Below are 26,361 nucleotides of genomic sequence, written 5' to 3' on the forward strand. Positions count from 1 at the left end.
GGTGACTCTCAGCTAGACCTCTTTGTTGTTATAGAGACTATACTATGCAGTCATACTGTATGTTATCCTGATTGAGTCATAGAGACATTGATTTCAAGAGTCTGTGTTTGTGCAGCTTTCATAACCTATTTTCTATTATTCTGTAGTGTATGCATGCTCCTAGCCACCCTGAACCTGTTATATATTATTGCTTCTAAATTTTCACCTATTTAGTAAACTGCAGGTTACATCGTTCTTCGTCCGATCATTCAGTTGATTGATTTCTTAAATACTGTATATTGAAAATGACTTCAGACCACTATTATTTCCTTACATGGCTTTGCCTGTGTATGGGGCTTAGGTAGAAATTGTTATGTTCTGAAATGTTGTTTTTTATTCAGATATTACGTAGGAGCTCCTGTGCATCTGTTTTTACAGACTACCTTTGGCACAAATACAACTGGAAAATTGGAAGAGTTTGTGATTAGGCAGCAACATAAATAATTATAAAAATGGGTTGTTATCCAAATATCTATGTAAAAATGGAAGACTACATGGCAATTGCACAGGTAGCAAATATGAAAAAGTTGAAAGTACTTGTTTTTTTTTTTCATTCGAGTGGGAGATTTACAGAAATGGCAAATCAGTGAAACAGCAGTACAGAAGATATTTCCAACAGAGACACCTGCCCCAGTAACAATTGCCAAAGGTCGGATTTACCTTTTTTGCTGATGTTTCCTCTCACTTCTTGTATCTTCAGGACAGAAAGTAAGCTGAAATCTCTCCATACAAAGAAATAAAAACGCAGCAGAGTTTCTTTTTTTTACAGGAAAAAAAGATGGAGTTCCTCCTTATAGAGCAGCTAATACAGTACTTTGAATTATTGAGCAGAGATCTGCATATTGTGTGCGATGTACGAGTGTAGCATTATGTAAATTACACTGATTATTGTATCCTCATTCCTCCAATCTGCTGCTTGAACGGTCCAATGCAATCATTTTCTGGGGTCATACATCTTGCTGCATTATGTGCTTTCTTTATGCAAGTCTGCAAGAAAATCTCAGCTAGGGAACTTGCACGTGGCGTGTGCTAGGAATTCCATAAAACTGATAGCACAAGGATTTTCAAGCATAGTCATGGGACTGTGAAAGCAAAGGTGAAAGTAACTGACCCATCTGACTGATCTACTGATCACTGCTTTGTATTTAAAGGGGAGTTTTCCCTGTAAAAAACAGAACCCAAGGACTGTCCTGAAAAAGGTAACCAGTTGTGTTCCTGGAAAGCTAGAAATAGGCCACTAAGACTTGTGAGGCAAACTTGAAGAGCAGATATTTGAAAACGCATTGAAGAGTCTGAACTGACAAGCAGCGATGTTCAGAAGATGATAGCAGAAAAATGAAAGAAATAAATCATGTTAGACATCATAGGGCACAATGAGTAAGTTAAAATGAAATGGTAGTGTTACACCTTTCCCTGTTGGAATCAATGGCCTTAGAAACGCTAAAATCACTTGAGAAAGTGAAGATCAATCATTTTACCCACTTGCCCCTCGAGAAAATCAAACACAGGTGAGAAGGGAAAATCTGGCCATGGAATAATGTGCTTTCATTGTGTATGATAACATCTAAAAAGTCACAGAGCTCCTTTGCCATTAAATGGACACATCTTGATGGAAGAATGTTTATAGCGATAATATCTTAAGCTATTTTCAATGATAGCGTAACTGTTCTTGATAATCTAAAGTAATAAGTCTTTCTGTGATCACGTGTCACACCAGACACAGAGTATTACAGAATTTGAGCCACCCTGTTATAAAATGTGATGTCCTTATACAAAGTATTTAGATGTAAATATACAGTCAAACAGGCATGTATATAGGATAGATCTATGATATTAAATTACCAAATTAAGCATTATTTTGCTAGACTTGTATTGATGTTTTACTTATATTTTTATAGTGCTGACATACAGCAATATATAGTGCTATATAAAGGGGCGGCTGGTGTTTTTTTTGTTAGGGGGGCGGCAAACAACAACCCCCCGTGGCACCTCAAAACCCCACAACCCCCCTTTCCCCACTGTCTGCCAGTCCACCGACACTTACCCCATCGGTGGCGGGGATCGGTGGGCATATCGTGGATCCGCGGGCACTCAGTGGCAGGGGATCAGGCTGCAGCGGGCATCTGGCAGTGTCTTCTGTGTCCTCTTCTCTTCTGGGATCACGGGGGCTTCCGCCGTGTGTCTCGTCCCCTCCTCCTAGGCGTCCAATAGGATTGCCTGTCTTTTCAGCTAGTTGGGTGATGGGTATCAGACTTGCTTCCCGATTGGCCGGGAGGAGAATCAGTGTTGCAACAGCGAATATTCATTCGCTGTTGCAACACAACTGGGTGGGCTCCGGACCCAATGCTCTCCTACCCTATTTTGAAGCCTATTAGAGCCTCTGGCTCTAATCAGGTGCTTCAAACCCCCCCCCCATCACCGCCATAGGAATTAATGCGCATGTGCTGTATAGGCATATATAATATATGCACAGTTAAGATAACATAATAAAAGTCTACAGTCTTATGGTCATTTAAAAAGTCCATGGAATATATAGAGTGATGATGAAGGGGGGCCCCACACTCAGGGCTGCCATCAGGGGGGGACAGAAACCATGTTCCAATTACACTGAAAAGACACAAAGAGAGAGGTGCCTCTGGGTGTAGATATAGGACAAGGTTTAATGTAGATAAAAATTCACAGGCAACTCATTTTTGTGGTTAAAATAAGCATTGATCCCAACATAGGGGGTATCGTCAGTGTAGTCAGTCCGTTCCTGCTTGGTGGGCGCTCTTGGCTCGCTACAGACACTGCTGGATGGTCATCGGCCGGCCGCAGGGGCAGCCACGCTCCTTCTTTAATCTTCTTCAAGAGCTTGAAGAAGGAGCATGGCTGCCGCGTCGCTCGCAGCCTGTACGCTCGTGAAACGTGTCACATTCTAGTGACGTCATCCTTCCTCGCCTGCAACCATCTGCGCCTCAAGCCTCGTTCTGATACCCCCTATGCTGGAACCAATGCTTATTTTAACCACATAAATGTGAGTTGCCTCTGAATTTTTATCTACATTAAACCTTGTCCTATATCTACACCCAGAGCGGCCTCTCCCTTTGTGTCTCGCCACTGCCTATATGTATTACATTTTATCACTCATATCTGTCTGTGCACTATGCAATTTACAATCCAGTGTGCCCAGTTATTTTTAAAGAACCTGAGTTGGCCGGCAAGTAATCACACTGTAACCAGGACACAGTGTAATCAAACTATCACCAGGACAGAAAGTGATAGCAAATCTAAAATCTTACAGTTGACACTAGAATAGGAGGTAAGGGGAAATCTTCCAACGGGGACACTTATTCTGGTAATAGCTGTCCAAGGGAGGATTTTCCTTTGTCAGAGATTTTTTTTCTCATTTCTCATTTCCCATTTTTCTCATTTCCCGTTTTCATTTTCTTTTCTTTCTTTCTTTTTTTTTTTTGCTATGTCTGGTTTGCGAAGTATCCCATCACTTCCTGTCTCAGTGACACACATTGAGACAGGAAATGATAGGATACCTCTCAAACCAGACATAGCAAAAAAATTAAAACAAAAGACTGGAGTTTAACCGTTTCCTGCTCTATCCAACGTGAATACAAATAGTTTGGCTTTACATATACTTATTTATATCAAAATAAATCATAAATATATTGTTTATATACAGTATATTAACCATCATCATTCCAAAGCCAAACCAGTTGCCACTGTGTTCCTGCTTCACCCTCTTGACTAGTTGATTGATTGTTAGCATTCTTTATTACTGTTTAACAGCATACATGTTAATAAAATGTTTCAGTGGTAATGGGAGGATCGGGTCTGCTTAAATCCTTGACCCTAGGTTCGTACTTCTGCATTTTGTGCGGGCCGCATTTGCGCAGGCACAGGCAGACCATTCAAATGAATGGGCTGCAGTGCCTGCATTCCCCCCCCATGCACCTTTTCAAAAATGCGGCTGCAGGGAAATCGCATGGTCTTTTTGACCGTGCGGTTTCCCTGCGGTTTCCAGCACCAGCAAAAGCGCTTGACAAAAGGGGTCCTGCATGGTGTTTGTGTACTATGTGACCACAAAAATAAAGCTTTACTCGTTCAATTACAGTGGGGACGGAAAATATTCAGACCCCCTTAAATTTTTCACTCTTTGTTATATTGCATCCATTTGCTAAAATCATTTAAGTTCATTTTTTCCCTCATTATTGTACACACAGCACCCCATATTGACAGAAAAACACAGAATCGTTGACATTTTTGCAGATTTATTAAAAAAGAAAAACTGAAATATCACATGGTCCTAAGTATTCAGACCCTTTGCTGTGACACTCATATATTTTACTCAGGTGCTGTCCATTTCTTCTGATCATCCTTGAGATTCTACAGCTTCATTTGAGTCCGGCTGTGTTTGATTATACTGATTGGACTTGATTAGGAAAGCCACACACCTGTCTATATAAGACCTTACAGCTCACGGTGCATGTCAGAGCAAATGAGAATCATGAGGTCAAAGGAACTGCCTGAAGAGCTCAGAGACAGAATTGTGGCAAGGCACAGATCTGGATAAGGTTACAAAAAATTTCTGCTGCACTTAAGGTTCCTAAGAGCACAGTGGCCTCCATAATCCTTAAATGGAAGACGTTTGGAATGACCAGAACCCTTCCTAGAGCTGGCTATCTGGCCAAACTGAGTTATTGGGGAAGAGCCTTGGTGAGAGAGGTAAAGAAGAACCCAAAGATCACTGTGGCTGAGCTCCAGAGATGTAGTCGGGAGATGGGAGAAAGTTGTAGAAAGTCAACCATCACTGCAGCCCTCCACCAGTCGGGGCTTTATGGCAGCCTCTCCTCAGTGCAAGACACATGAAAGCCCGCATGGAGTTTTCTAAAAAACACCCGAAGGACTTCAAGATGGTGAGAAATAAGATTCTCTGGTCTGATGAGACCAAGATAGAACTTTTTGGCCTTAATTCTAAGTGGTATGTGTGGAGAAAACCAGGCACTGCTCATCACCTGTCCAATACAGTCCCAACAGTGAAGCATGGTGGTGGCAGCATCATGCTGTGGGGGTGTTTTTCAGCTGCAGGGACAGGACGACTGGTTGCATTACAGGGAAAGATGAATGCGGCCAAGTACAGGGATATCCTGGACGAAAACCTTCTCCGGAGTGCTCAGGACCTCAGACTGGGCCGAAGGTTTACCTTCCAACAAGACAATGACCCTAAGCACACAGCTAAAATAACGAAGGAGTGGCTTCACAACAACTCCGTGACTGTTCTTGAATGGCCCAGCCAGAGCCCTGACTTAAACCCAACTAAGCATCTCTGGAGAGACCTAAAAATGGCTGTCCACCAATGTTTACCATCCAACCTGACAGAACTGGAGAGGATCTGCAAGGAGGAAAGGCAGAGGATCCACAAATCCAGGTGTGAAAAACTTGTTGCATCTTTCCCAAAAAGACTCATGGCTGTATTAGATCAAAAGGGTGCTTCTACTAAACACTGAGCAAAGGGTCTGAATACTTAGGACCATGTGATATTTCAGTTTTTCTTTTTTAATAAATCTGCAAAAATGTCAACAATTCTGTGTTTTTCTGTCAATATGGGGTGCTGTGTGTACATTAATGAGGAAAAAAAAATAACCTAAATGATTTTAGCAAATGGTTGCAATATAACAAAGAGTATAAAATTCAAGGGGGTCTGAATACTTTCCATCCCCACTGTATTTTTATTAAATTTGTATACATATAAAAACATTCCATTTCAATTTGATTCAATCCCATATGAATATATCCAAGCATATATATAACATTCATAATAAACAAAACATAAAACAAAAAACACAATCAACATAATCATGGACCTCTCATAATATACTCCATCATGTTAGGGGTATTCCATCATGTTAAAGGTATTCCATCATCCCCCGCCTCCTAGTACCCCCCCAGAAAGGGGGGGGGGGACAGAGGCGGGGAATGGCGGAACACATAATTACTTCCCATATAGTTTACATAAACCTGGGTTTGTCTAAATTTCAACCAGCTCCTCCAAGTACTAACAAATTTTATTTCGCATATGTATTACTTCTTCCATTAACCTAATTTTATCTACCTCCCTAAACCAATCCTTTATTGTCGGGATTACCTTTGATTTCCATTGTTTCGGAATTAATGCCTTTGCTGCATTCAGCACAAATGGAATAATTGCTGCTCTATATTTCTTCCTTGGCATCCCCGTTACATGGAACAGGCATTGCCAAGGATCAAATCCAATTTCATTCCCGCTGATTTTCTTTATCCAATCCAATACTTCCCTCCAATAAGGTTGAATTAAGGGACACTGCCACCATATATGTGCACGCGTTCCAACCTCCCCGCATTCCCTCCAACATAAAGGAGACAGGTCTGGACTGATTTTTTACTGGGACGTAATACCACTTAATTAGTCATTTGTAATTTATTTCCTTCATCCTTGTGTCCATTGAAGACAAGTGAGCATCAAAAACTTTACTTCTCATTGTTTCAGGCAATAACTGATTCAGTTCCCGTTCCCATCCCTCTAAGGGACACAGGGATTCCTCATCTTGGGGCATCATCAACATCCTATATACATGGGAAATCCCCCGTTTATTTATTCCCCCTTGATCGACTAATCTTTCCCATAAATTTATCTCACCAACTGAGCGAAGGAGTTTCAGGAGAGACTCTACAAAATATTGAAGTTGTCTATACCTCCATGTGTCCCATGATGCTACCCCATATTTTCCTCGCAGTTCCAACAGTGAACAGAGGACATTTCCCTTCAGGACATCCTTTAACCTCAAATAATCCAAAGAAGTCCATTTTAAGTACAATTTATTATCCTTACCTGGAAGCAATTATTATTTACTTGTCAACGGCATCAAAGAACTATTATATTCCAAAATGTATTTTTAAAAAGTTTATCCCATTCTCTGTGTTTCTATGGTAATTGGGGTGCTGATGAGATTTCTTCACTCTGAAATGTGTGGGGGTCCCATTCAGAATGAAAGGCAGCCTTACATGTTTCCTAGGAGCAGCGAGATTTAGCTGCGGATGGTTGCGGGTACGGGAACAGATGCGATTTCCACACCCACAGCCACTCGCAAAGGTGTGCACCTAGCCTAAAGCAGTATTAAACCCCAAAAACAAATATTGCTGCTTACCAGCCCTTAAATGTAATGGCTGCATTTGTTTTCTTTTTTTAAGCTTTTTTCCTTAGAGACACCCTTGGACAGCAGCCTTGTCAATCTGGGGAGAGGGTGGTGCTGAATGCACTAGAAGATTTAGATGGAGTTGACTAACAAGCTGAACATGAATGCCAGCTAACACTTTATAAACAGTTACATTTTTTTCCCTTTGAGATAAAGATTTTAAATAACTGAAAAAAAGCTGATCTTTAGAAGCACCCCTGTCAGTGATAAATGGTTTGTCTCATCACTATAACTGCCTCTTTTGCTGGACAGCTTGGTCTGTTAAAGGAAGTTGAACTATAACAGACTTACTGGCCATTTAACCATGTGAAAATAAAAGAAAAAAGTCTACAAATGAAAACAAATGAAAACCAATGCAGCAACCACATCTAAGAATTGGTAAGCTGCAATCTAATACATATATAACATGTACTGTAGACCCAAACTGTAAAATTAGGTCCACCTTAATCATGCAAGTAGGCAATGGGGAGAAAGAAATATATCTAACTACCGAAAAGCACAATTCCAAATCATGTGACCTGGATAAGTATTGCCTTGTGGGTGGAGGAGTTCCATCTCAAAATATCTCTAACTTTAAATGGCACACCTATTTAGATGTGTAAACGTATTAACCAGATTGTCTCACTTTGTGAAGCTCAGGGGAAAGCTATGCTCTGTTGTTGAGTAGGAATGACACAAATCCTTTTAATTTCCTGACAAACGCATACATTCATGCAAATATAGAACCAGGGCTTTTTCTAAGCAGGAACGCGGGGGAACGCAGTTCCGGCACCTCCAGCACTGAATGTATGTAATGGCAAGGAGTGCTGGGGTGTGCTGCAGGGACTATTGATGCTGGTGCAGATCTATTTTTACGTGGAGGTCTATTGCTGCTGGGTAGGTCTATTGTTGCTGGTGGGGGGTCTTATGTTGCTGGGGGTGGGGGAGGGGGGTCAATTGTTGCTGGGAGAAATCTGCTCTTGAGGGAGAGGTCTATTGTTACTGGCTCCTGGAGGGTCCATTGATGCTGGCTGCTGGGAGATCTGTTGTTGCTGCTGGGGGGTCTATTGTTGCTGGGGTGGTATTTTGTTGTGGGGTCCATTGTTGCTGGGGGGGATCTATTGTTGTGTGGAGGATCTATTGTTGCTGGGGTGAAGTCTATCACTGCTGTCGAGGTCTACTGTTGCTGGAGTGGGTTCTATCCTTGCTCACTGCAGGGATCTATTTTACTGTCTTTCTTGTTATCATTAAAAATGATCTGCAAATGATTTTGCACAAAAATTATACTTGGTTCTGTATTCTCTAAAAGGGACAGTACTGGGAGGTGGGTATCAGGTGGAACCAAGGGATGGTGCTCAGAGGTGGATAGGCATACCTCCCAACTTTTTGAGATGGGAATGAGGGACACCTATTAGCAAAAGTATGTAGGCATAGGACACACCCCTGCTACGCCCCCTTAAAGGAGAATTATACAAAAATTATTATTAGTTAAAACCACAAGTGCTTTTTTTAACACTTCTATTCCTTTATGTTGGCTTTTGAAATGTACATATGCAACAATTTAGAAACTGGATGAAAGGTTTAGCACTGGGAAACACTTTTTGATAGATAAATAGCACACTTTATATACAGGTATATGCATCAGACCAAAATGAGGGACAAATGAGGAGGAATGAGGGACAGAAGGACTCTGTTCCAAATCAGGGACAGCCCCTCCAAATCAGGGACAGTTAAGAGCTATGGGGTAGGGAGCAGAAACAAAGAGTGACTCTGCATCTATTCTCTGAGAAAAAAAAGCCCTGTCTCTATTTAGTGCTGGTTCACACTGCTGCGCTGTGAATTTGTTACGTTTTTTTGTCCTGTGTGAGGTGCAATTTTACAGCGAATTTACCATGATTTTACCGCGATTTTAATGCGAATTTCAGGAGTTGGACATAGCTGCGATTGATGTTCTAGCCAATGGAATCATAATGTACAAAAAAAAAGGTGTTAACTTCCGGTGTACTTCCTGGTTTTTGTGAAGAGTAGTGTGGTGGAATTCGCACATATCTGAACCAACAATGCGATTCCAGAACGATTTACATTGATGTCTATGGAGACTAAATTCGCAACGCAGTGCTGTAAACTCACACAAGACCCTTTTTTTATTGCATCGCATTCGTGGAAGAATCGCAACGCATGTATGTGAACGACCGTCATTGAAAACAATTACTTCATGGATGACATGCGAATTTAGAATGTTTTTGACGCATCACATTCGTTATGAACTCGCATCAGTGTGAACCGGCACCGAATAAAAGTATCTAATACAAAAGAAAAAAGAAATCAGAAAGAGTCCCCCCCCCCCCATGGCATTGTTTTATGTCACTGCTTTAGACCTGTTCAATAGGCCTATCTGTGCAACATATCAAGGCTAATTCACACTGCAAAGATTATCTAATTGTGTTCCAATGCAATACTGAATGAATTAAAAAAGAAATGAAGGGAGATTCATTTTAAAATAATGCCTACAGCAAATACAGTGTAAAAAGTTACATGCAGAGCAGAATTCATAGGCTGTAAAAAAGAAAAATGAGTATTTCATAATTGTGTATTGGCTGGATTGTGATTATAGGACAGTTTTTTTTTATATGTTTATTGTATAGCGGGGAACGTGGTATTACAATGGAAGGAAAGTGTTAATAAATAAAACATTTTCAAACCACTGGTCTGTGAACGTGTAACACGGATATAGTTTAATTTAATGTCCAATCCCTTTATTGTGTCTTTTAATGCAACGTTTGTCATTGCTTAAAAACATGAAAATCAATAACAAGATGAATATGGCAGAATAAAAAGGCTTGAGGCTTGTAGGTGATGGAGAAAGATAGGAAAAGATGTGGAGCGGGGCTAATACATACAATGTGCAGACAGCAGGTGAGCTGGGTACTCAATAGTCGCTTCTTTTCTCTTGTTTCAGGCTGCCAGCAGAGTTCTGGACCAGTGAATCCATTCCCTATGCCAATACCCGGAGCAGGCCTAGGAGGACAAGGAGGGGAACTGCTGCCACATTTCCTCTTGGAACCTGAGGACGTATTCATTGTCAAAAATAAACCAGTCACTCTAAGCTGCAAAGCCACTCCAGCCACACAGATCTACTTCAAATGCAATGGAGAATGGGTCCACCAAACTGACCATGCGATTCAGCACAGCGCAGACCGCAGTACAGGTAATAATGGACAATAAAGCCACACAATAAATCAGCCATGTCTGGAGATGATGCACCCAGACTTAGCTAGGCTCAATCTGTGGATTGTAAATGTCCGCAAATATTTGCCGTTTCTTACTTTCCTTCGTTTTTTTTTTTCCCCAACTAGAGGGTTGCAAATAGGATTGTAAAAGACCTGGGGCTCTTTGCGCACTCCAAGGAGTGTAATAATGTGTTGCATGTAGCATACTGCGGTGAATACTGGGTATGGCCACATTGCATTAACAGTGGGAGGGGCTTAAAGGGTATGGTTAAACATAGTTGCCAACATTGTAAAAAAAAATTATAGGGACATTTTTTTGGCTGTAGGCGGAGTCTTATTATAATTAGGGGCAGGGCATGCGTTTGTAGACGTGGCAAAGCAAAAAAGAAAAATGTGGCGTGGTGAAGAATGGGCTTGGTTTATGTAAAATGTGGGTGTGGCTTATATGAGCGTGGTTCAAATGGGGGTGTGGTTAGAGTCTGAATGAAAGACGGTGAAAGAAAGGGGAAACGAGGGAGGGAGGGAGAGAGAAAGAAGGAAAGAAGGAGTGAAGGAGAGAGAAGGAAGGAAAGAGGGATGGAGGGACAGCAGGCCCAGATCCTACACCACAATAGAAAGTGTATTCCAGATTTTAACAAATCAGCATTGTCTGGTGTTAGCGCTTCAATCATCCCAGCACCATGGTTGCTGTGGTGTCAGGATGATTGAAGAGCATTATTACTATTATTACATTGTAATATAGAATGAAATCATTCAACTCGCCATAATCCAGAATCAATGGGACCCCTCAGCATATCACCTATCACATCGTCTGCCACCAGATGCCATCAGGTGCCCCCAGCAGAGTTTGTCCTTGCATCAGGTGCACCCAGCAGAGTCTGTCCTTACATCAGGTGCCCCCAGAAGCAGAGGCCCTCCTTACAGATCTGTGTCCCTGGCAGCAGAGCCCCTCCTTACATCTGGTGTCCCCACCAGCGGAGCCCTCCTTTACATCTGGTGTCCCCCCAGTGGAGAAGCCCCCCTTACATCCGGTGTCCCCCAGTGGAGAAGCCCCCCTTACATCAGGTGTCCCCCAGTGGAGAAGCCCCCCTTACATCCGGTGTCCCCCAGTGGAGAAGCCCCCTTACATCCGGTGTCTCCCAGTGGAGAAGCCCCCTTACATCCGGTGTCCCCCAGTGGAGAAGCCCACCTTACATCAGGTGTCCCCCAGTGGAGAAGCCCCCCTTACATTCGGTGTCCCCCAGTGGAGAAGCCCCCCTTACATCAGGTGTCCCCCAGTGGAGCAGCCCCCCTCCCCCAGCAGCGGAGACTCTCAGGTGTCTGAGAAGCCCCCCTTACATCCGGTGTCCCCCAGTGGAGAAGCCCCTCTTACATCAGGTGTCCCCCAGTGGAGCAGACCCCCTTACATTCAGTATCCCCCAGTGAAAAAGCCCCCCTTACAACCGGTGTCCCCCAGTGAAGAAGCCCCCCTTACATCAGGTGTCCCCAGTGGAGAAGCCCCCCTTACATCAGGTGTCCCCCAGTGGAGCAGACCCCCTTACATCCAGTGTCCCCCAGTGAAGAAGTCCCCCTTACAACTGGTGTCCCCCAGTGGAGAAGCCCCCCATACATCAGGTGTCCCCCAGTGGAGAAGACCCCCTTACATCCAGTGTCCCCCCAGTGAAGAAGCCCCCCTTACAACCGGTGTCCCCCAGTGGAGAAGCCCCCCTTACATCAGGTGTCCCCAGTGGAGAAGCCCCCCTTACATCAGGTGTCCCCCAGTGGAGCAGACCCCCATACATCCGGTGTCCCCCAGTGGAGCAGACCCCCTTACATCCGGTGTCCCCCAGTGGAGAAGCCCCCCTTACACCAGGTGTCCCCCAGTGGAGAAGCCCCCCTTACATCCGGTATCCCCCAGTGAAGAAGCCCCCCCTTACATCAGGTGTCCCCAGTGGAGAAGCCCCCCTTACATCAGGTGTCCCCCAGTGGAGCAGACCCCCTTACATCAGGTGTCCCCCAGTGGAGCAGGCCCCCTTACATCTGCTGTCCCCCAGTAGTGAAGCCCCCCATTATATCAGGTGTGTCCCAGTGGAGCAGCCCCCCCTTACATCAGGTGTGTCCCCCAGTGGAGAAGCCCCACCTTACATCAGGTGTGTCCCCCAGTGGAGAAGCCCCCCTTACATCAGGTGTGTCCCCCAGTGGAGAAGCCCCCTTACATCCGGTGTCTCCCAGTGGAGAAGCCCCCTTACATCCGGTGTCCCCCAGTGGAGAAGCCCACCTTACATCAGGTGTCCCCCAGTGGAGAAGCCCCCCTTACATTCGGTGTCCCCCAGTGGAGAAGCCCCCCTTACATCAGGTGTCCCCCAGTGGAGCAGCCCCCCTCCCCCAGCAGCGGAGACTCTCAGGTGTCTGAGAAGCCCCCCTTACATCCGGTGTCCCCCAGTGGAGAAGCCCCTCTTACATCAGGTGTCCCCCAGTGGAGCAGACCCCCTTACATTCAGTATCCCCCAGTGAAAAAGCCCCCCTTACATTCAGTATCCCCCAGTGAAAAAGCCCCCCTTACAACCGGTGTCCCCCAGTGAAGAAGCCCCCCTTACATCAGGTGTCCCCAGTGGAGAAGCCCCCCTTACATCAGGTGTCCCCCAGTGGAGCAGACCCCCTTACATCCAGTGTCCCCCAGTGAAGAAGTCCCCCTTACAACTGGTGTCCCCCAGTGGAGAAGCCCCCCATACATCAGGTGTCCCCCAGTGGAGAAGACCCCCTTACATCCAGTGTCCCCCCAGTGAAGAAGCCCCCCTTACAACCGGTGTCCCCCAGTGGAGAAGCCCCCCTTACATCAGGTGTCCCCAGTGGAGAAGCCCCCCTTACATCAGGTGTCCCCCAGTGGAGCAGACCCCCATACATCCGGTGTCCCCCAGTGGAGCAGACCCCCTTACATCCGGTGTCCCCCAGTGGAGAAGCCCCCCTTACACCAGGTGTCCCCCAGTGGAGAAGCCCCCCTTACATCCGGTATCCCCCAGTGAAGAAGCCCCCCCTTACATCAGGTGTCCCCAGTGGAGAAGCCCCCCTTACATCAGGTGTCCCCCAGTGGAGCAGACCCCCTTACATCAGGTGTCCCCCAGTGGAGCAGGCCCCCTTACATCTGCTGTCCCCCAGTAGTGAAGCCCCCCATTATATCAGGTGTGTCCCAGTGGAGCAGCCCCCCCTTACATCAGGTGTGTCCCCCAGTGGAGAAGCCCCACCTTACATCAGGTGTGTCCCCCAGTGGAGAAGCCCCCCTTACATCAGGTGTGTCCCCCAGTGGAGAAGCCCCCCCTTACATCAGGTGTGTCCCCCAGTGGAGAAGCCCCCCCTTCGCTCATTCTGACATTGGTGGTTGTATTCGTAATCGTCTTACCACACCCTGTCTGGACATTGGATGGAATGAAGTCTTACACAGAAAAACACACAAGGGAATAAGGGACAAGCTCATTGGCCAGAGATAGCACACTAACACTGCCCATCTGAAAATCGAATAAATCTGAATATATCCAAAAGAAATACAAATACGAATGCATTCATTAATTATTTCTTTATATTCAGCGATAAGGAATAGTCAGAAAGAACGAAAATACGAAAAACGAAAATATCAGAATGTAATAGTTTCGTTAAACTCGTAGGTTGAATCTTTTTCGTTCTTTCTGATTTTTGTTCTTTCGTGTTTTTGTTCTCTCTGACAATATGCATTCGTCAAAAGAGTCTTTCGTTCATTCGGATGCCCCCGAATGAATGAATATGCCAAATTTTGTCCGAAAACGAATTTGTAATGAAACAAACACATGTCTAACTGACACTGTTGACACTTTGCAGGAACCAGTGACACTAATATAGTGATCAGTGCTAGAAATATGCACTGTCACTGTACTAATGACCCTGGCTGGGAAGGGGTTAAACATCTCGGGCAGGGGTCTCCAAACTTTCTAAACAAAGGGCCAGTTTACAGTCTTTCAGTCTTTAGGGGGAGTTGAAATGGCCCCAACAGAGTCCGTCCTTACATCAGGTGCCCCCAGAAGCAGAGGCCCTCCTTACAGATCTGTGTCCCTGGTAGCAGAGCCCCTCCTTACAACTGGTGTCACCAGCAGCGGAGCCCTACTTTACATCTGGTGTCCCCCCAGTGGAGAAGCCCCCCTTACATCCAGTGTCCCCCAGTGGAGAAGCCCCCCTTACATCAGGTGTCCCCCAGTGGAGAAGCCTCCCCTTAAATCCGGTGTCCCCCAGTGGAGAAGCCCCCCTTACATCAGGTGTCCCCAGTGGAAAAATCCCCCTTACATCCAGTGTCCCCCAGTGGAGAAGCCTCCTTATGTCCGGTGTCCCCCAGTGGAGAAGCCTCCCTTACATCAGGTGTCCCCCAATGGAGAAGCCCCCCTTACATTCGGTGTCCCCCAGTGGAGAAACCCCCCTTACATCACGTGTCCCCCAGTAGAGAAGCCCCCCTTACATCAGGTGTGTCCCCCAGTGGAGCAGCCCCCCTCCCCCAGCAGCGGAGACTCTCAGGTGTCTGAGAAACACCCCTTACATCCGGTGTCCCCCAGTGGAGAAGCCCGCCTTACATCAGGTGTCCCCCAGTGGAGCAGACCCCCTTACATTCAGTATCCCCCAGTGAAGAAGCCCCCCTTACAACCAGTGTCCCCCCGTGGAGAAGCCCCCCTTACATCAGGTGTCCCCAGTGGAGAAGCCCCCCTTACATCAGGTGTCCCCCAGTGCAGCAGACCCCCTTACATCCAGTGTCCCCCAGTGAAGAAGCCCCCCTTACAACCAGTGTCCCCCAGTGGAGAAGCCCCCTTTACATCAGGTGTCCCCAGTGGAGAAGCCCCCCATACATCAGGTGTCCCCCAGTGGAGAAGACCCCCTTACATCCAGTGTCCCCCCAGTGAAGAAGCCCCCATTACAACCAGTGTCCCCCAGTGGAGAAGCCCCCCTTACATCAGGTGTCCCCAGTGGAGAAGCCCCCCTTACATCAGGTGTCCCCCAGTGGAGCAGACCCCCTTACATCCGGTGTCCCCCAGTGGAGCAGACCCCCTTACATCCGGTGTCCCCCAGTGGAGAATCTTTTTCGTTCTTTCTGATTTTTGTTCTTTCGTGTTTTCGTTCTCTCTGACAATATGCATTCGTCAAAAGAGTCTTTCGTTCATTCGGATGCCCCCGAATGAATGAATATGCCAAATTTTGTCCGAAAACAAATTTGTAATGAAACAAACACATGTCTAACTGACACTTTTGACACTTTGCAGGAACCAGTGACACTAATATAGTGATCAGTGCTAGAAATATGCACTGTCACTGTACTAATGACCCTGGCTGGGAAGGGGTTAAACATCTCGGGCAGGGGTCTCCAAACTTTCTAAACAAAGGGCCAGTTTACAGTCTTTCAGACTTTAGGGTGAGTTGAAATGCAGCCATTGGGAGTAGAAATTGTCCTGGCATCAGTGGAAGTAAACAGTGCATCTTTGGCATTAGGGGGAGGAATAGTACCCCATCGTTGGTGTCAGTGGGAGGAATAGTGCCCTATTTTTGGTGTCATTGAAGAAATAGTACCCCATCATTAGTATGAGTGGGAGGAATAGTGTCCCATCATTGGTGTCAGAAAAGGTATAGTGTCCCCTCATTGGTGTCACAGAAGGAATAGTGTCCCATCATTGGTGTCAGAGAAGGAATAGTGTCCCATCATTGGTGTCAGAGAAGGTATAGTGTCCCATCATTGGTGTCAGAGAAGGAATAGTGTCCCATCATTGGTGTCAGAGAAGGAATAGTGTCCCATCATTGGTATCAGTGAAGGAATAGTGTTCCATCATTGGTGTCAGTGAAGGAATAGTGCCCCATAACTGGTGTCAATGGGAGAAATAGCGCCCTGTTGTTGATTTCAGGAACAGTAATGATGCCCTATTGTTAGTGTGAGTGAGAGGAAAAGTGCTCCAAGGGCCAGGTAGGCAACAACTGGTCACCGGGCCACAGTTTGGGGACCACTGATCTAGGGCAATCAAAGGGGTTAACTGTGTGCCTAGCCAGTGTTTTGTGTACTATATGTGTTGCTTTTACTAGGGGAAGAGATGGATTTTATTCCCTGTTTTGCAGAGACACAAAATCTGGAGATCTGCCTTGTTTACATCCTGTGCCTGGCACCTGTAGATCAGCATGAAGAATAACAGCAGAAGCGGCCTGCTGGCAGCACACACACACCCCTTGTAGGTGGAAGTGCAGAATCACATATATATATATACTGTATATATATACGTGATCCTGCACAGGAGGGCTGCCCTGTAGCAGTATATCTGCTATAGGGCGGTCCGGAAGTGGGTAAATTAAGTACAATTGAGACAACAACCTCCACCCCCCCAAAAAAAATTTCCTCTCCCAGCACAAATACTTTCTCCCCCCAAAAAATCCCCCCTCCAAGAACAAATCCTCCCCTCTCAAAATCTCTCCTCCCAGCACAAATTATCTTCCCCACCAAATTCTCCCTCCCAGCACAAATCCTCTCCCCTTCACGCACAAATCTTTGTTATCCTTTCTTCCTCCCCAGGGCATTGTGTCTTGCAGTATAATGTCTCTTTCCCTTACAGACCCCAGATACAGTACAATAAAAAGCCAGGGAATCTTCTTTCTTCCAGGTACCCCCTCATCTTGTGTTATGTGATACATCAGAGCTGAGGAGAAGCCTAAGGACAGCTTTTGCTATTGCTGTGACAAGCAGCCTGCGGGGAGAGATGTCAGCTGCTGAAGTGTCTAGAGATCTCGGCGTCTGGGACTAAGGGCACCCTGCAGGAGATGCAGGGCATATGTCCTAGGTGCTCCGTGCAAGCAATGCCCCTGTTTTCAACATAACAAAAGCCCTTCCAGCCACCCAACATATGGAGTCACACAATATTTGGAGTTTTGTAGCAAGAGGGATTAGATGTCTAAAACATTGAACTCAATTCAGTCATTTCAGTATTTCCATGATAGCAGAGAAGGAATACAGCTTAGAGTCCCACTAAAGTTTCAAAAAAGTATGTGCACGCTTTAGATAGTAAGCAGAAAGATTAAAAGGTAAAAGTCTTATGCCGCGTACACACGATCAGACTTTCCGACGGGAAATGTTCGATGTCAGCCTGTTGTAAATCCGAGCGTATGTGTGCTCCATTGGACAATTGTTGTCGGACTTTCCACCAACAAATGTTGGCTAGCAGGTTCTCAAATTTTCCGCGGACAAATGGATGTTTTGTCGGATTTTCCGAGCATCTGTACACAAGTCCGTTGGCCAAAAGTCCAAAGTACAAACACGCATGCTAAGAAGCAGAAGCGGTCGGTCTTGTAAACTAGCGTTTGTAATGGAGAATTCACATTTGTGACGTGGCAAATTATGACATTTCCAAATGCAGCGCACATTCTCTTCTTTAATGGGATCATAATGAAGCTGCTTTGCTGGTGATACCGATGGAATTATTGCAAACGAATTTTCAAAGGCTTTTTTTTTTCTAGTGATATCAAGAATAATATTATTATGTTTTTTTTTTTTATTTAGGCAAGTTACCACTACACCATTATCCCGTTGTTTTTAAGATCAAAGATACAACTATGTTGGTGTCCCTTGTCAATTTTACATTGTATTTTTTTTAATGTAACTGCCTACTCCCAAACTGTCATTTGAAGTAAAACACATAGCCAAGTATTATTCTACACAATGTTTTTATTGTGCATTAAAAAAAGAAAACAAATAAAATTAGACATGCTATCTGCCAATAGACTTTAACCAAAAAGTGCATTCTATGCATCCAAAAATATAGAAAATATAACAAATCAAATTATTTTTTCAACCAAAAAATAATGTCAAAGCAATAACTCCAAGGCCAATAATAAATAACACGTTATCTCCTCCGATTCAGCAACATGTCTGGTTAATGAACGGCCGTTCAGAAACAAACTGAAAAGCACGAAATGAAAAGCGCAAACTAAAAAGCACGAAATGAAAAGCGCGAACTGAAAATCGCTAAATGAAAAACGAGAAAAGAAAAGCGCGAATCAACACTCACTAAACTTCTACTAACACAAAATTAGCAGAAAGAGCCCAAAAAAGGTGGCGGTAAAGAGCTGAAAAACCACGTAGTACGTCTAGTATGTCACTACGTTCGTAATTGTTGGCCAACAATTGTGTGACCGTGTGTATGCAAGACAAGTTTGGGCCAACGCCCTTCAGACAAAATTCCACGGTTTTGTTGGCCAACAATCCAATCATGTGTACGAGGCTTTACTGTTGTAAGCACTATAATGCCCTGTACACATGCTCGGATTTTCCGATGGAAAAAGTGCAATCGGATTGTGTTGTTAGAAATTCCGATCGTGTGTAGGCTCCATAGAACTTTTTCCGACGGAATTTCCGACACACAAAGTTTGAGTGCAGAATATAAAATTTTCAGACAACAAAATCCGATCGGTTAAATTCGACACACAAAGTGCCATGCATGCTCAGAATAAATTTAGAGAGGAAAGCTATTGGCTACTGCCCCGTTTATAGTCCCATTGTATGTGTTTTACGTCACCGTGTTCAGAACAATCAGATTTTCCGACAACTTTGTGCGACCGTGTGTATGCAAGACAAGTTTGGCTCAAAATCCGTCTGAAAAAATCCATGGATTTTGTGGTCGGAATGTCCGATCAATGTCTGATCGTGTGTACAGGGCATAACTTCTCCCAGTGGCTGTCCCAATATCTCTCCCCCCGGAGTATGCTGCAGGGAAGGCCACTGCTATCTATAAGAAAGCAGTGTTCTCACTGCAGTGGTCTAACATGCCCCCACCCCCAGGGAACATTGGCTTTGCTGATTTGAGACTTCTAATAGTCACTTAGTGGGTGGAGCTGTATACTGCTGCAGAGAAACCACTGCTTCCTAACGGATCACAGAGGTCCCCTTCACAGTGTGCTGCCAGGGAAGAGATGGGAATGGCACCAGGGAACAGATATTCTACTTATGATACGATATTCTACTTAAATGTAATCTTCCTCCTTTTTAAACATCCATTGGATTTTAAATCCAAGTTGAAGTCACAGAAATAGATACAGTCAAATAGACAACCTCCATTTCATAACTTACCTACTCTTTTCTGTTGCAACAGTTGTGCAGAGTGTGTGTGATTAGCCCAATAGGCACCAAAGTTAAACACAATGGCCCAGCAATCGCCACTCAGTATTGGACCTATTGTTACACTCCTCCTATCGTTCTCTGCAATACCGGCCCGTATGAGGAGACTTGTGCTAATGGGTGTGGCCGTGGCAAAGAATGCCGCAGAGAGAAAAAGGAGGTGGTATTTTCACTAAGGGCTCATTTACTTTGGCTTCAACACACATTAAAGTGCCTACCGCTTCAACATGCTTTTATGATGTGTTTTTGATGCTTCGGTGGTGCTTCCATGATGCTCTTTTAAAGCTTTGTTGAAGCTTGACAGATGTCCTGTGTGTGTGGATATCTCATACCTGCAATTTCTCCAAAACAAAGTGAAGCTAAAGCTTTATTAAAGCCTCTCAAAAGCTGCAGGTGCTTCAAGCGAGCTTTGTCATAGCGTTCTATAGAGGCTTCGAAGACGCTTTGAAGCACCGGGGTATAATTTTTGAAGCAAAGCCGAAGCAAAGCAAATGCAAGTTGTAAACAGGATTGTAATCTAACCATTTTATTTAGTGACAGGAGCTTTGACTGGCACTCAGAGAGCTTTAACAAAGCCTGTCCGAAGCCATGTTTTAAAGCAAGTGTAAACTAGCCCTTAAAGAAAAGAGAAAAGGGTATTTTGAAACCTTTCCAAACAAAATCAGCCACAAATCATAATACACAGGGGAACTCACACAGGGGCACATTCATTTACCCATCTAATCCTTTTAAACAGTACTTTGTTAATGTTACATTATGTTATTACATTATATGTATATATTAATGTCAAATTCAGGAGTGTCCGGCCCATAAGGGGTGCAGAAGGGCCGCCCCTATAGTTTGCATGCGGAGATGCATGCAGGGTTTCTATGAGTTTTTTTTTTTTCTCCAAGCCACGTGATTAGAGCCGGAGGCTCTAATTGGCTTAAAAAAGGTTGGGCTCTGCACCCCAAAAAGTGTTGCCAACCTACCAGATTGAAATTTACTGACACGACACCCAGAATTTACTGCCACAGCCATGTTTCCACTGGCATCTCCAAAAGTTACAAAATTACAGTTTCAAGTGCAAATTTCAGTATTTAGGCTACAAACAAGTACAATATGCAATTAGCAATATGATTATTATTATATAATGACAAAAATCATATTTCTTACATTATCTTCGATATAGTAAGTAAGTAGCTCAGGGACAGGACTCAGGAGGGCAAGAAATCAGAATGGGCAGGCGCACACATAACATTGACTCACAGTGACACTGACAGCTTTATGCAGCACCACAGATGATGACACCTCATCGACACGACACGTCCATGACTGAGTCACAGTGACAATCTCTCTCCACGCTTGGTGGTCCCTTTAGTCCACTGAAGTCCAAAAAGCACTGACAGTCCCACTCCCGGCTTACCTAGCTCCAATCCTACAGTCCCGCACATGAGGCTCTGCCCGCTCTGCTCAGGTTCCCTTGCACCATGAGGTCACACAACACGCTCAGGCACGGCCTCCGACACTGTAACAGGCACTCTGGGTCTGGGCTGGCTCAGCCATATTTTTTACTGACAACCTTTTCCTGTTACTGGCATTTACTGACAGGAGAAAAGTGCCCGGTTTTTACTGACTGTCAGTAAAAATACTGACAGTTGGCAACACTGGCCGCGAACCCACCCACTTGTGACATTAGCGAATCAATATTCGATATTGTCTTCCGGCTTCTCCTCCCGGACAATTAGGACAGGAGGCGGATCGGGTATGCCAAGAGGAGCAGCTGAGGAAGCCGTGGAGGGGCTGAGTGTAGGGGATCCCAGTGGGGTGAGTGCGGAGGGACTGTGGAGGGCATAGTGCAGGGGGAGCTGTGGAGTGCGGACCTGGGGGAGGAAGGGTTTGTTTGCTGCCCCCCCAAAAAGTTTAGCACCAGCCGCCACTTGTCAAATTACTCAGCAGTTTGCAGATCTATAAAGTTAGAGCTCACTTTCAGCAATCCTAAAAATAATTCTAAAAAGTCCCACTATTAGCAATCTTAAAAGTTTTTGAAAGTCCCAATCTATAGAGTGTCCTTCCAAAGGTTGCTCAATCTTTTCCAAGTTCAATGTAGACAAAACAGCCTTAGTAACATCCTCTCTGGTTGTGACTCCCTTGTAGTGCTTTACTCAAGAATGGTGAAGAAGATCCTCATAATTCTCAAACAGGACCTTCCATAATACTCCAATGTGGCTGTTTTACTGTGTCATTATCTCCCCTCCAGAAGGATTCCTCCTCCCCTCTCTCCAAATTGGTGTTGGAAGCTGAAAAATTAAGTAGAATCGCATAGTGTAATAAACTATTTAATCACCATAAATCAAAAACCATACTACCCACAAAAGTGTGTTTATATATGTGTGTATCCCTTTAAGCCCAGTGTTGACTCTGCTGTGACAACATTAGTGTATCTTTCACTCTATATACCTTACCAAATATAAGATCAATAATGTGCCTTCAATTAATTCTCTCTGTTGAAAATTCCTCGCTCATACATCCAGAAAGACGCATAAAAACTCCAAAGGATAAAAAATATATAAAATAGTGTGATATTGCTTTAAATAATAAATTGTGCATGAAGTGTCATCTCACTCACATTATCATGCATGCTCAAGTGCCATAATCAAACGTGAAAGAGTGTTTTCAGCCAACGGATCAACCTATGGTCACACCATGCACTTTACTAGAATGCTATACAATAAGCGCTGTTCATGGATTTAATTGTATTATCAATAATCCTCCAGATCCTCCAGCCTGCAATGTTAGGATTCTCCCATGCAAAACATTAGAGAAGGGCTCATAGTGCAGCAATGTAAGTTAAAATCCAACGTTTTAGTGTGAAAAAACCTACCTACAAACACTAGCTTGTAAAATGCCTATAAACCTCATTTAAGTGGCACTTCCGGTATTTGATTGCATAACTTCCGGTGTTTGATGTCACCCCGGCGCGTTTCGTCCAACGGACGTCTTCCCAGGATGACATCCCAGGATGAGTATTATGGAAGGACCTGTTTGAGAATTATGAGGATCATCTTCACCTTCTTGAGTGAAGCACTACAAGGGAGTCACAACCAGAGTGGACATTACTGAAGCTCTTTTGTCTACATTGAAACTGGAATCGATCGAGTAACCTATAGAAGGACACTTTATAGATTGGGACTTTAATTTAATATTGCCAATAGTGAGACTTTTTAGAATTATCTTTAGGTTTGCTGAAAGTGAGTTCTGACTTTATATGATTGTTATCTCCCCACTGGGATTGTAGGGTTCTCTCAGCTGCTGCTACTGTATTGGGATAGATATTGGAATAGCCCCTGGTGCACTAATTTGTGCAATAGAGTTTGCAGATCATTTAAAGCTATTTGCATAAGTTTCTGCTCCAGAGAAGCTTTTAAAACATTAAATCATTGCTAAAAACAAAACATTTCTTTTTAATTATGGATAGAGTTAAAACAAGTTATAACCTGTTAGTGTTTTCCCATCTGTGTCCCATTGGGAAGATTTTCCTTCACTCCAAAGTGAGGGAATCCTTGGATGTCACCAGGGTCACCCAAACTAGTGTCTCCACTGATAGACTTGCTCTCTATTCCTGTTCTGATGGAAACCTAGAATTTGGGATTTTCTTTCACTTTTACTTTCGGTGACAATGGTAAACAGGATAAATGGGGAGAGTTAATTTCCTTAATGGGGGCACAGACAGCACTAAAAAACCTTCAGAAATGAAAAAATCTGTTTTGCTTTTAGTTAGACTTTAATAAAACACGTTTTTTGGGTTTTGGAATTTGTTTTTTGTTTTTTTGATTTAGTAGAGAATCCTTGAAGCGCCTGTCAGGATTTTGTTGTTGTCTGTGCCCCCGCTGGAAAGATTCAACCTCATTATTTGTCCTGGTGACCATTATCCCAGGGATAGAAAGTAATAATATATCTAAAATGTTACTGTTGAGTGAAACACCTGTCCTAGTGACAACTGTCTAAGGGGATTTCATCTCTCTTTGTAGCTAGGCAAAAAAAACAAAATTTGACATAGGTATTAACCATTCCGGCAGCAGAGAAATATCAGGTTGTCAGGCTGGCTGTGCTGTCGGACAGAGCTGTGTAAATACGGCAAAACAAAGAAGAGAGGGCGCATCAGCTTTGCGCATTACCCAAGTGATATCTTTAATAAACTAATAGGTAAAAGTATGTACCGTATTTTCCGGCGTATAAGACGACCTTTTACACTAAAAAAAAGGCCAAAAAGTGGGGGTCGTCTTATACGCCGAGTATAAAGCGGGGGTCGTCTTATACGCGAGCAGCCCGATGGATGACAGCCCTCTGGATGCTCGCTGAATGTGCGATATTACTGTGTACATATAGTATACACCGCTGATCCAATCCTGGCAAGCAATGTATTCTATTAATGAATACAAAGCCTGCTCGGATTGGAGTAACAACCTCTGCCAATCCGAGCCTGCTCCGATTGGCTTTGAGAGTCAGAGGCACGGGCTGATGATGTTACAGCCTCTGCCAATCTGAGCAGGCTTTGTATTCATTAATAGAATACATCGTTCGCGGTATACTGTATGTATACTGTGAGACAGTATGTTACCTGTTACCGAAGCTACTGAACATATGGCATTACCGCACATCCAGCAGGCTGACAGACTGGTCGGAAGGGGGTCATCTTATACGGTGAGTATAGCACAAAACCAATGTTTTAAATGGAAGATTAGGGGGTCGTCTTATACGCGCAGCCATCTTATATGCCAGCAAATACGGTACTCACAAACAACTCAAAGGTAAAAGTATATCAAAGTCCAAAGTTTGTGCAAAGCAATCTGGTCATTGAGACTAGTCCGAGTGACCTTCCAAATGGCTTCTTACTTATTACTGGTTTAAAGATACCACTTGGGTAACGCACAAGGCTGGTGCGCTCTCTCTTCTTTGTTTTGAAGTAATTCCACTTGATTTGCCCCTGACCCTTAGGAAGCAACAAAGCCTGTGCTTGTATTGGAAATATCAAGGACCTGTGATCCATCTTCCACCATTACATACTCTTAAGAGCAGGAGATTGTGGTTGTTCTCTTAAAACAGTGTAAATCCCAGGATTGGATGGACAGAAATTAAATTCCTATGTCAGTTAAGGCTGCCACTAAATATGTATCTCAACAGGGTATTTGTCTTGTTTTCAGCTTCGAATGCGAAGGCTACAGCTACAGATGCACTCTGTTTGAGCAGTCTGTATTGAGTTACATCTCAGTCAGCTTGCATAAGTTAGGTTATATAAAACAGGTTGCAATTGTTTCTCAACAGACTTCAATGCACATAAAATTTAAACTAGGTGAAAGGTCTTTGCTGTCTGGTTAATGTCTGCCACCTGCTACATTCTAGAGAAATGTATGTGATTGGCTGTGGGCCCTTCTGTGTCTCCAGATAGACAATTATAAGATGAGAATTTTATGAGCAATTGCTATATTCCAGCTCATAAAATACATTTTTCATTCCGTGTCTCCTTTTCTGCTCCAAACAGTGCCTCCTCCTTCTTGATCTCTCTACAATGGGATCAGGAAGACATAGGTGCATGGCTTGTAATTTGACAAGTGACAGTGACTGGGAGACATGCCACCAGGCTCTGCAGTTTTTCCTTATCATTGTTCACACCTCTGTACTGAATAAAAAAGAAGAAGGAGGGAGGGAACACTGGAAGCAACAGTTTTTTTTTTAGTTATTCTTTTTTGTTAATTAATTAAACTGCAATAAGAGCATTCTGTTCCTCATCTGCGATGAGCATTCAACAAAAGGAAGACAGTACAAAGTAGATAGAAGGAATATGGAGCTACTTTGTACCTTTTCCCTGTCACAGTAGCTTTATCCAGTCATTCACTCGGCAAAAAAGACTTTGGCTGTACTTATATGATAAACCTACCCTCTTCAGCTGATGACAGGAAGGCTGCAAAATTGAATACTGAGCTAGGAAATAATTTTGTAGTGAGCCCAGCTAAATTTATCCTTTATCCTAAATACAATATATATAGAGAGAGAGACAGAGAGAGAGAGAGAGAGAGAGAGAGAGAGAGAGAGAGAGAGAGATCTCTATCGATATATATATATATATATATATATATATATATATGTGTATATATAGTATATATATATATATATATATATATATATATATATATATATATATATATATATATACTGTATATATATATATATATATATCGATAGAGAGAGAGAAACAGACAGACAGATAGACAGGTAGCTAGATAGAGATATTTATCTATCCATCTAACTATCTATACAGTATCTAACAAAAGCGAGTACACCCCTTACACTTTTGCTAAATATTTTATTATATCTTTTTATGTGACAACACTGAAGAAATTACACTTTGCTACAATGTTAAGAATTAAAATTGAGTGTACAGCTTGTATAATAGTGCAAATTTGGTGTCCCCTCAAAATAACTCAACACACAGTCATTAATGTCTAAACCGCTGGCAACAAAAGTGAGTACAACCTTAAGTGAAAATGTCCAAATTTAGCCTAAAGTGTCAATATTTTGTGTGGCCATCATTATTTTCCAGCACTGCCTTAACCCACTTGGGCATGGAGTTCACCAGAGCTTCACAGGTTGCCACTGGAGTCCTCGTCCATTCCTCCATGACGACATCACAGAGCTGGTGGATGTTAGAGACCTTGCGCTCCTCCACCTTCTGTTTGAGGATGCCCCACAGATGCTCAATAGGGTTTAGGTTTGG

The 26,361-nt window shown here is 43.8% G+C and overlaps 1 protein-coding gene across 4 annotated transcripts in view; it reads left to right on the plus strand.

Annotated features, from left to right (window-relative positions):
* UNC5A (unc-5 netrin receptor A) overlaps positions 1–26,361 on the plus strand; it is a 596,423-nt gene that overhangs the window by 307,705 nt on the left and 262,357 nt on the right. For all 4 annotated transcript variants that reach the window (XM_073620469.1, XM_073620471.1, XM_073620472.1 and 1 more), the window contains exon 2: positions 10,204–10,452. In XM_073620469.1, coding sequence (XP_073476570.1) covers positions 10,204–10,452 — 249 coding nt within the window. The remainder of the gene's footprint in view (positions 1–10,203; positions 10,453–26,361) is intronic.

This window comes from Aquarana catesbeiana, linkage group LG03 (assembly GCF_042186555.1).
Source record: "Aquarana catesbeiana isolate 2022-GZ linkage group LG03, ASM4218655v1, whole genome shotgun sequence".
NCBI lineage: Eukaryota > Metazoa > Chordata > Amphibia > Anura > Ranidae > Aquarana > Aquarana catesbeiana.